Below are 11,123 nucleotides of genomic sequence, written 5' to 3'. Positions count from 1 at the left end.
AATATTACACACTTGAACTTAGCTTAGCTTAGCAAGCTAAATGCTAACATTTATATATTGCTGTTTTAAGAATAAACATTTAATTTAGTGGTCTGGTTTTTATGATGAGGCTATTAGTATATTGAGAAAAAAAGGAGTAAATTCCCACAACAAAAAAATCTCAGAAATCTTTTAATATTTTTGAAGTAAAAATTGTTGGACTTCTAAATCTCAGAAATTTCCAGAAGATAAAAAAAGCAAATTTCTGAGAGTGACAGCAAGCTAAATGCTAGCTAAATGCATTTTAGCAGGTTAGCTGACAGCAGGTTAGCTAACAACTAACCTGCTGATAGCTTGCTAGCACTATCAGCAGGTTAACATTTAGCTTGCTAGCATGGAGTAGTAGCAAACATGCAGCTCTTTTTCATGCATGCTTATTCAAATTCAAATATGAAAATACTTTATTGATCCCAAAAGGAAATYAAATGTTGTTTTAACTCATATTAATTCAAGTTAGATGGTGATGATTGCTGTCCAACTACACACCATCCAAAACAAGAAGGAACAGTTAACCAAAAGAAAAAAATAATTTTTTCCAGCTCCGTTGGTCCTGAGTGGCRCAATTTGTTATAAGGTTTCTAAGTTTGTTTTAATTTGCCCACTAACTGAAGTACTTTTGAATAATATACTTTTATTTGTGCTGGTTTTTCAATATTTTGAAGCGTGTCGGTTGGTTTTTCTCATCTCTGACTTTGTTTTTGAAATCAACTGATTGATTTGGGATTCTTGTCTCAGTGCCTCGGTTTTGTGTTTTTTTGCAATCACGGAAAGAATTCAGTAATAATCAATAAGATTTTAGTCTCACTATAAAATCTCTTCCTCTGTCAGGAAACATTTCCTCATTGCCTCGCAGCTTCTACAAGCGAGATCTAAACACTCTGAACGTCTTTTATTCCAGCGTTTCTTTGCCTGACGCCTCCCTGTGCACCTTCCTGTCTGTTAGGCTGGAACGTCTGAAGACCTTTTCAAACACATGAACCCTCTTTTCCCAAAGTGTCGCCTCATTCAGCAGCAAGCGAGCGGGCTTTTCTTCTTAGCCTCGCCTTGTTTAGGTCTCATCCCCCAACGGGAGTGTTTCTCTCTTTTTTTCCTGGTTGCTTCTAAAGAGTTTGTAACCAGCTTTGAAAAGCAGCAGAGGCAGGTTGGGGGATAAAGAAGGAAACTTGTCAAACTGATCTTAAGAAATCACATGAACCTGATTTCCACAGACACTCTTGCAATGCTTTCTTTACAACTGCAACTCTAAAATACTAATTTTCATTAAAAAAATACAAAAATAAAAATATTTTTGCATTTTCACTTGACATTTCCAGTCAGAACCATTACATAAAGTAGCTGTTATAAATATATGGAAGTCCAGTTTTGAGTTTTGGCCATAAATGTGTTATTTAGTGAGAGAAAATGGCTTTGAAATTGAAAACCAGTAAAAAATACAGGTTTTTATCAAGTTAATTTTTCACAAGTTCCCTTTTTTCAGTTTGTCTGGTTTTGAAGATCATCAGAGAAATATCATTCTGTGTCTTGAAAAAGTCAAAAACAAGTGCTCAAACGGTTCCCAGGGGTAAAAAACACAAAGCGATATCCGGTTTATTGGACTGCTGATCATATTAACTGAAACTGGCTCGGCTTAAAATGAGGTAAAGATCAATAGTACATTTGAGAAAGTCCAATACGACAGAGTGAGTCAGCCTGAGCCGTGGTCTTGGATGGATTATGAAACAACATGGCCGCAGGCACAGACATGGAGAAGCTTTTCTCTCTCCTCCCATGGAAAAGCAAGACTGAAATCTACTCTGCATCCTCCACACCAAACAAATTACCACCTGCAGCAAATACGTTTCGTCTGAAAAGGTTATTTCAACCCAACGTTTGCTGTGATTGTCAATCCTTGTGTTACAGGAGGAGAAGATTATATGCTTTGCTTTTCACTCCCGATAGTCCGGCAGACTCGGTTCGACTGAGGACCAAATTTACAACATTCGTTACATTTTTAGCTGCTGCGATTTGCTTTCTCACTGCACCGTGTCAAACGAACCAGCTAATTGAAAAACCTGTTCCCCTCTTCACCTGTGGCGGCGCTGCACTGAGAACTATTGAAGGAAGCAACATAAAAACCTCAGAAGAAGACATGATCGCAACTTCCTCCTTCACGAAATGTAAACAGAAACGGAGTAGCATCGTATTTTAGCGGTTAGGATTTCTCTCTTGTCTTTGGTAAAAACACCACGACTCGTTTCCACTGCTAGCATTTTGGTTGTATTTACCCAGAATGCCCTGCACCATAGTCCACTTCCTGCTTGTGGAGCGGCATCCGGTCCGCTTGGCATTCAAACCGCACCAGAGTCCAATCAAACTGAGGCTTTTAGGCGGATTAATGTTTGCTTTTTTGCTCTGCGTCAGAATTCATTCACGCCTTCCCAAACGAACTGGACTTATAAACAAATGAACCACAAATATCTTGGGTTTGTGCAGTTGTGCAATTAATTATTGACTAATTAATATTAAAAAACCTACTATCATTACATGTTCTATYATTGATCAGAGAGATATTTGAAGATGCATTTTCGTGTCTATGTGCAACCTTCATTTTTCCCAGACTCAAACACGTTTCCATGTATTTATCCTGCAGAGAAAAAACTCAACTTACTCATTTTTTGTTCAGTTTCAGTATTTCTGTTCTTTGCGAACAGTTTGTGTTGTGATGGGAGATCTATAAATACATGTTTACTGTTGGTGGAATAATACAGATGGCGCTGCTGCGTGATTAATTACTGAATTCAGTGCATTAAGCAGAAATATTGCTTTTCCTCCTGTTCTCAGCTTGGTTCGTTTTCTCTCATAAACCTTCACATATGGTGAGCGGCTTGTTGTTAGTGAATAAAACCATCTAATGACTCAGAGTGACAAATAGTTTCAAGGCTTACTTTCAGACATGCAACATTTTATGCTAATATGATAATCTGRGAGAACAGCCCATCAGATTCTGATGCATAAACATATGCACCTGTTCTGATCCTGGTCCGGATTAGACTGAGCCGGCATGATGAAATGCACAGCTGTGTGTGATGCAGCTGAAGGATCCTAGTTACATGTTGCGTCAGCTCAAAGATGAATATCTTCACACTCCGAATGAGGGAACAGGAACAGTTGCGATGCATTTCTTCACTGAAATATTCATGATCCAGTTTGCAGAACCACTAATTGTCCCAGACGTGTTCTGATGACGGCAGCGAAACCCGTCGGCTCGGCTGCGCCTGGCAGACATTACAGCTGAGGCTAAAGGACAGCAGCCAGACATCAGGAGTCTGAAGTTGACTGAAGGTTTTAGCCTGAGATGTCCACAGCTTCTGGTTAAACGACCCAAATAAAACATRAACTCCTTCAACCTGGCAGGCGATGACGAGATTCTCATTTATGAAAATTCACATTTTGTGTGTTTTTATGCTTCCGTTTTGGTTTCAACTGCTTCTAAAAACAGATCATGTGAATAAAAGAAACTCGCTCAACTGCTTTATTTGGCAACATGTCAATGATTTTGGTGTCTGGAAAATGTAACATTACATTTGACGGGCACTCCGTCGTTACCTAGCAACCTCAGCCCGTCACCTAGCAACCAAAGTGGAACTCTAGCAAGTTTGGTTTTACTGCTGTATGCGCTGTACAACGGCTGCTGGGAATGACAAGTGTTTGTTATTGACTTACCACCCAGGAACCACTTGCTGAGTTATTTTTGGTTGTGCAGAAGGCTCCATTTTTGCTTTTCAAAGATGTACGGTGGGATAACTGCAGATCTGTTTGCAGCTATTTTCACCTGTGAGTGAAAACGTTGAGCTGAGGGGCGTGGCCAGCAGATCATTTGGATTTAAAGTGACAGGAAGCCCAAAATAGGCAGAACTGACCAGACTGAATTCTCATTATCAAATAATTATTTTGAGCAGAAAATGTCATAAACGGCGTACTGGGTCAAGTTGAGGTAACAAGGTGAACAATGGGGCAATAGATTTACACTCACACACACCTAAGGGCAATTTTAGATCATTCAGTGAACCTAACAATAATGTTTTAGATTGCTGTTGTTTCGATAATTTTGTCTCTGTGATTGGGAAAAATACAAATWWAAAAAAATAAATATGCATAAACATAAAAGAAGCATAAAATAGACCAAGAGAACTAGTTCACAACTTCAAAAATAAGTTAACTTTCTATCTTCTTAATTCCTCTGAGTGGTGAGATATATTTTTAATGCGGGAGCAACTCTGCTTCCGAGCTGATGGACATTTAGATGGAAAGAGATTTCTTAATGCAATGTAAATATTACTTCATATTTATTTCATCGGATCTCATCTCTTTGTGGTGGAAAAGCAGACGGACCACCACAGCTGGAAAATGGGATTTTAACTTGGACAGAAGCTGATAGAGAGTTTGATTATTTGGCAGATTTCATTTGTATCYGTCTGGATTTATAGTTTAATGAAGCTGGGAGGCGTCAGATGAATCGACCTCTGCATCAAGATGGATCTTTATTCATTGCTGTGGGATCCTCTGGTTATCCGTTTMAGTTAATAAGGGACGTCCAAAGCGTATCAAACCGATCTGAACTGTGGTCTTCCTCCGTCTGCAGGAAGATTTCCAACTCGTGGCTGAGCACCGGCTGGTTCACCATGACCATCGCTCTGGAGCTCTGCGATCGGATCAACGTGTTCGGCATGGTGGCCCCCGACTTCTGCAGGTAAGAGCCGAAGGTGGAGCTGAATGCTAACGACAAATTCACAGACAAGAACCGACTGACAGGTTTCCAGGCCGAGCTGCACTGCAGCGCTCGATAAGAAACGTTTAAATAGTTTCCAAAAACGAGGAAGAAACGGCTGATAATGGATTTTGTGACAGCAGGTATTTGTGGGAAGCTGATACCCATAATTGCATGGCCATGTGTTAATATGTGTTGCAGGTTAAATATATTTTGTYACATTTAAACCTCACATTTATATTTTGTTTTGGGGGAAAGAGGAGTTGAGTTRCAGCTCAACACAAAATTGTGCAGCATAGTGGGAGTAAAAAGATACACAGCTTTCAATCGTTTTTCCTCAAACTTTGACGTGCATTTGAACTCAGCCCCCTCTTGACACTGAAAAGAAATATATGAACACAACAGGGTATTCGGGCCATTGTTGACAGAAAAAAGAGGACATTTTTCCTCGTCTCTTCTTGAAGCTCCAAAAGTCAACAAACTGCTAGAGAAAAAACTGACATTTTGAGATTAATCTCAGAAATTTCCCAGAAAAGACGAGGGGATTTCTGAATTTGAAAAGCGAAACACTTGCTAGAAAAATGTCGATTAGATATTTAGATATCTAGATATTTCTAGATATTTTCTAGAAAAAAAAATACATGGAAATTTCTGAGTTTAAAAAGTCCAAAAATATGCTGGTAAGATCTCAGAAATATTTAAATTAATCTCAGAAATGTTCTATTAAATTTCATTTTTATGTATTTCTGAGTTTCAAAAGGCAGATTTGTGTTCTTCCTTTTATTTTTCCCTGATCTACAACGACCTCGACTGATACCCACMGACGTACTGATCAACCCCTCGACTCTCAAAGCACATAAAAATGACTAGACATAAATATCGGCTGCTAATATCGGCCCGGTTTTACTTACTGGACCAAACAATAACTAACATCAGTTCATGCCGCTGTTAATGCGGATATATAGTGTAGATAGAAATATGAAAACATGTTCTTTCACTWCCCAATTATTCAGAACTATTGAAGTTGGACGGACGTTTTTGAAGACGTTGAATGATATTACTTTGAGCATTAAAACCAAAAACCCAAACAGATGCGAATGAAAGCCTGTATTTTCTGTACTAAAACTTTTATTTCACCTGGATGAACTCTCTCCTGGTCTTTGTCTCACTTGACTCAAAGCTTTTGTGCGTTTCGGTTAGTTGATTTCTGAGCCACTCGGCATCATCAGCCACAACAGTTGAAAACGTTTCCTTGTCTGCAGCGCGGCGTCGATAAAACGACCCGGTTATTGGCTGCCACTCGATTGATCGTCGGCTGCTGAAGGAGACAAAAGGCTCGGTGGCCGAGAATCTTAATTCAGAAAAACATTAGAGACGCATTTCTGTTGTGTTCCTCATTAAAATAGAGAGTCATGTTTTACAGCGTAAATGTGGAATATTGTCTCAGGACAAAATATTTCTTTAAGAACAGATTTAGATGTAATACAGTGTCGATGTGGTTTTGTTGCTGTAGGGGTGTACAAAGTGTGGCTTGGGGGCCATTTATGGTCCTCTTGATGGTTTTGTGGGTCCTGAGGTCACAATTCTGCACAAGAGAAAATCCATTCAGTTTTTTACAGATAAAAAAAAACAAAAATGTTACATGTTAAAATGTCAGTAATGCAACAAAAATCATTTTTCATTTATTAACCAGGTTTTTGCATAAATGTAACTTTTTCTAGTAAATAAATCCAAACATCCACCAGATGTCGAGGCCACTGATTAACACAACAAGAGTGATTTCCTGTTGTTGATCTTTGACTGAAAAACAAAAACAGTCGACTCAGAAACTTTGTATTCCTTTCTTATAATTGTACAATTATGCAAGAACCTTTTTCATTTTTGAATGTTCAGTCATTTACTTTTTCACAAATATCTGTTTTCTTTCATTTGCCTAAAAATGAAAGATGTTTAATTGATTGTTTAGCCGATTAAATGAAAAAAGGTACAATACATTTATTTTAAAATTACTTTTAAAAGAAGCTGAAGGAAAATAAATGTCAWTTATTTGACACTTTAATTCACGGTTCAGTCCTTGTGGATGTTTTTCTAATATTTTGTAAATAATTTCCCATATTTACAGATTTATTTGTAGAGCGTATCTAAAATGAAATTTTTTCCATGTTACAGAAACTCTGGACTTCATTACAAACTCAGGTTCACTCCTGGCATCCCACCTCGTTAGTGGAGTTTATTGATTAGATTTGCAGCTCACGTCTCATTCATCTCAGCCAGAACTTTAATTGGACCGTTTCATTGAGCAAGCAACAAACCTTATTAGATTTCTCAATAAAAGAGAACAAACTGTTCAATGTTCAGCATATCCTCGACCCAGGCGTAGGTCGATTAAAGTCTTTTTTTAAAATATTTTTTGTTTATTTAAGGTCTATGGACAAATTCAATCCCAGCAGACATGAAGGAGGAATGTTGCTTCATTTCTTTCAGAAATTGCTTGCAGATTCTCAGCGGTCCGTTGTAGTTCTCATGACAACTGAGGTGTGCAGATTTTACTGGATGTGCATTTAAAGTATGTGTTTCAAACAGCTTTTCCACTGACACATTAAATCAAGCTGATTTACTGACATTTCCCTGCAAAGCAAACAGAATGCAGCATTATCTTAACAGCAGTTCAGCAATTTAACAGCTTGAGCCACAAAGTTTGGTGGTTCTGAGTTGAATTTCTGTGACTATTTACCCCAAACTCCTCCAGACTAGTGGCAGCAGCAACGCCTGGTGGAACTGCACRACCGCTAAGCTCCTAAAATCAGCTTTAAATGGCATCAATGGTTGAGAATTGTTGCTTGTTGACTAGATGAAAGGGACGTGTTGGAAAGGGCAGGAGGTTCTTAAAGAGACAGGCTCATTGAAAAACGTCAGATGCAAGTCAAGTTTCTTTTCAGTTCTTTCTGGTATGTACAGAGTTTTTATAACAACTGAAGGTAACTTGGTTTCTTGGTTGTGCTATAAAATGGCACTATAWGCCTGGAAAATACATAACACATAATTCTCCCCCTTTAAATTTATGAAGGAGTTTGTTTATGGTAGGAAACGAAACTCTCATCTCACAAAGGTAATAATAGATGTAAAAGGTGTCGCATTAAAAAAGTGTTGTGTTATTTACGTTTGATAAAAACTGTACAGTTKGTGATTGGGCTGGACAATATGGCTAAAAAATGTCACAAGATAATCGTTCCTTATCAGTCTATTGATAATTATTGATTAGTTTTGTTTTAAATATCTGAACTGGTTGTGTGACCTTTCATATTTTATCCACAGTTTTCACTATGCGCTGCTGGTTTTTTTTGTTTTTTTTAAGCAGTTATGAAGCACAGAGGTGAAATCTTAAACTGCTGCTGTGGCAGTTACTCAACAAGTTGTTGCTAGGTAACCAGAGAGTGAGTGAGTTGCTAGGTAACCAAAGAGTGGGTGAGTTAGTTGATGTCGTCATTACTTCCAGTTAGAAGGAGCATGTTTGTAAAATTAAAAGATTAGTTAAAGGCTCARTCTAATTTGGGATTAATTGTAGGTTTGTCTCATAATCAGTTCAGGCTCATTATTGCAGTTTATTTCTTTTAATTTACTGTCACGGCACTGCAAGAAAACGAAATTTTACCAAGTATTTTTGGTCTGATTTGTAGTGCAAATATCTTRGCACATAAAACTAATTTAAAAGTAACTTTTCAGCAATAAATTTTAGTAAATAAGACCTTAATATAGATAATCTGCCAGCTCCACTGTCAGATTATGTTCCTGTTTCAGTGCCAGTGGAACGAGTACTGTTTGTATCTATAGTGAAGAATTGACATAAAATAACCTTATTTATTTTGCTGAAGAGCTACTTTTGTTAGTCTTCTTTTAATTCAAATGTGGCAAAACATTTTCACTAGAAATCAAACTAAAATACGTTTTTGKGKTTTTTGCAGTGTGACGATGAGATTGGAGGCTAAAAACAATTCGGTGCCAGACGTCATGTGACGTGCCAGTCATTTTTAACCACAGGTTTCATCTTAATCCAGTCTGATTCATAAGAAAACAGAAGCAGACTTTGCAAAAAAACAAAAAAAAGGAAGCAATGAAAAATAGCTTTCTTAATTCACCTCAAAGTCTCCACTCACTATAAGTGGAGAGCACAAACAGAGGGCACTTTTAACTAAAATAAAACCTTGGATGTTATAACAAACCTTCCTATTTTGACACACAAACAGAAGCACACTCCTTTGCTTGCTGCTGCAGCATTTTGAGAGATGTGATTGTAGTTATCTTGACAGCTTGATCAGTTTAAAACACGTAGAAACCCAGTTTTGAGGGATGAGGTCGAGCTTCAGGCCCAGAGTAGCTGGTAAACCCAGAGACATGATCAGATAAGAGGAAAAATGATGACTGTATGAATATGYAATGTATGTATTATATGTCAGGAGACAGATGAATATATGATGATAAATGAYGGCGAGAATGACTGATGTTGCTGAAAATGCTGAAATTTAGAAATTGGTGAAATGTCTCATGAATATTTAATGAGAACCCGAATGAAGTGCTTTCAGAAAACAACAATGAAATCAACTAAATGATGGGAAAAAATCACTTGAGAAACTTGCTTAGCTAACAAGCTGAACTGAAAAATCCTCACAATTATTTCAAAACATGAATATTAGGCTTAAAGTTTAGAGCAAAGGAAATGTATTCATATTGTAACGCAGAAGGAAACAAACACAGAGACGCAGCATTCATTTCTTATATTCATCTAATATGGAACAAACTATCAGAAAACTGAAAAACTGCTGAAACACCCTAAATCAAGGCTAAAAACCTATTTAAAATAACTGGCACATCACTAACTTTGGTCAATAATTTCTATCACAGACTAGTTTTGTCTAGTTTTTGTGATAGTTCTGTCTTATTTCAAGTGTTTTAATATATTTGAAGTGTAAACAAAACTGAACTGAACTGGTAAAAATGCAACAACAACAAAAAAAAGCTGTCAAAACTGCTTAAAAATGAGCCGTGCACTTTCAATATTTTAATAATCAAGTTTAAACTGTGAAACTTTTTTAATTTTCTTATTTCAGGCTTGGATGAAAGTGCCACTTTTAAATATGAATCTAATTAAACTTATCTGCTCAGCAAATGATAAATTAAAGCCAACCATCCTCCTTCACCTTGAAATGAAAAATGCTTCATGGTATGTAATGAAACTCATTAAAATCCTCCTAAATGTCGCCCGTTTCYGTCTCCGCAGGGAGCCTCAGCACCAGTCCGTCCCCTACCACTACTACGAGCCGCGGGGGMCCGACGAGTGCGCCATGTACATCTCCCACGAGCGCGGCAAGCGCGGCAGCCACCACCGCTTCATCACGGAGAAGCGCGCCTTCGCCAACTGGGCAAGGACGTTTGACATCCACTTCTTCCAGCCGGACTGGAGCCCCCCGCCTCTCCCAGACAACCGGACACTGCCGGGAACGGCAGCCGCCGCCGTGGTTCTGCAGACTACGTGACTGCCAATGGAGCTGGRATGAGCTTTTAGAGATCCAATCGCTCCGATGGACAACTGGAAAAACAGATGGATGAGGAGTGCCTTTGCTGCAGCCAGAGTTTTATTCATGGAGGGACATGATGCGGCTCAGAGCTGTTTGAAACCCTGGAAGGCAGCGTCATCAAACGCTCTGAAAGTGTGTGTGTGTGTGTGTGTGTGTGTGTGTGTGTGTGTGTGTGTGTGTGTGTGTGTGTGTGTGTGTGTGTGTGTGTGTGTGTGTGTGTGTGTGTGTGTGTGTGTGTGCGTGTGCCATGTATTTGATGTATTGTGGGGACTATTTTCCTGACATATTCCACTGTGGGGACCCAGTGGTCCTGTGGGGATGAAAGTCTGGTCCCCACAAGGAGAAATGTTGTGTTTGTGTTAGGGGTTAGGTTTAAGATTACGATGTGAATCGAGTATTGATTAGGTTAGGTTAGGTATGTGATGGTTAGGGTTAGGCTGCAGAAATGAATGGAAGTCAATGGAAAGTCCCCACAGTAATAKAGACACATACTGTGTGCTGACTGGAGCATTTAACTTTTGTCCAGAAGGGCCCCTGCAAAGAACGACAGAGGCAGAACAACTATGGATCATTATAGTCAGARGAGCAACTTATCCATATTGAGACAAAATAAAAAACATATTAAAGCTAATTTAAAATATAAATGTTTTTCTCCTGCTGCAGACCTTGATATTAATTCATGCCGCCATGAAATGGCATTCAGAACAATATTTATTTTCAAATGTGGCCATAATTTATTTTTTTGAGGGTATTTGTATTGAAAA

At 38.4% G+C, this 11,123-nt stretch overlaps 1 protein-coding gene across 1 annotated transcript; it reads left to right on the top strand.

Moving 5' to 3' along the window:
* Positions 1-420: 420 nt before the first annotated feature.
* Positions 421-10,520, top strand: st6galnac5a (ST6 (alpha-N-acetyl-neuraminyl-2,3-beta-galactosyl-1,3)-N-acetylgalactosaminide alpha-2,6-sialyltransferase 5a). Its single transcript, XM_008434641.2, has 2 exons — positions 421-4,768; positions 10,062-10,520. The coding sequence occupies exons 1-2, from the start codon at positions 4,530-4,532 to the stop codon at positions 10,315-10,317; spliced, it is 495 nt and encodes a 164-aa protein (XP_008432863.1). The 5' UTR covers positions 421-4,529; the 3' UTR covers positions 10,318-10,520.
* Positions 10,521-11,123: the final 603 nt, after the last annotated feature.

Source organism: Poecilia reticulata, linkage group LG17, assembly GCF_000633615.1.
Source record: "Poecilia reticulata strain Guanapo linkage group LG17, Guppy_female_1.0+MT, whole genome shotgun sequence".
Classification (NCBI taxonomy): domain Eukaryota; kingdom Metazoa; phylum Chordata; class Actinopteri; order Cyprinodontiformes; family Poeciliidae; genus Poecilia; species Poecilia reticulata.
This window is presented reverse-complemented; position numbering and strand designations above follow the sequence as displayed.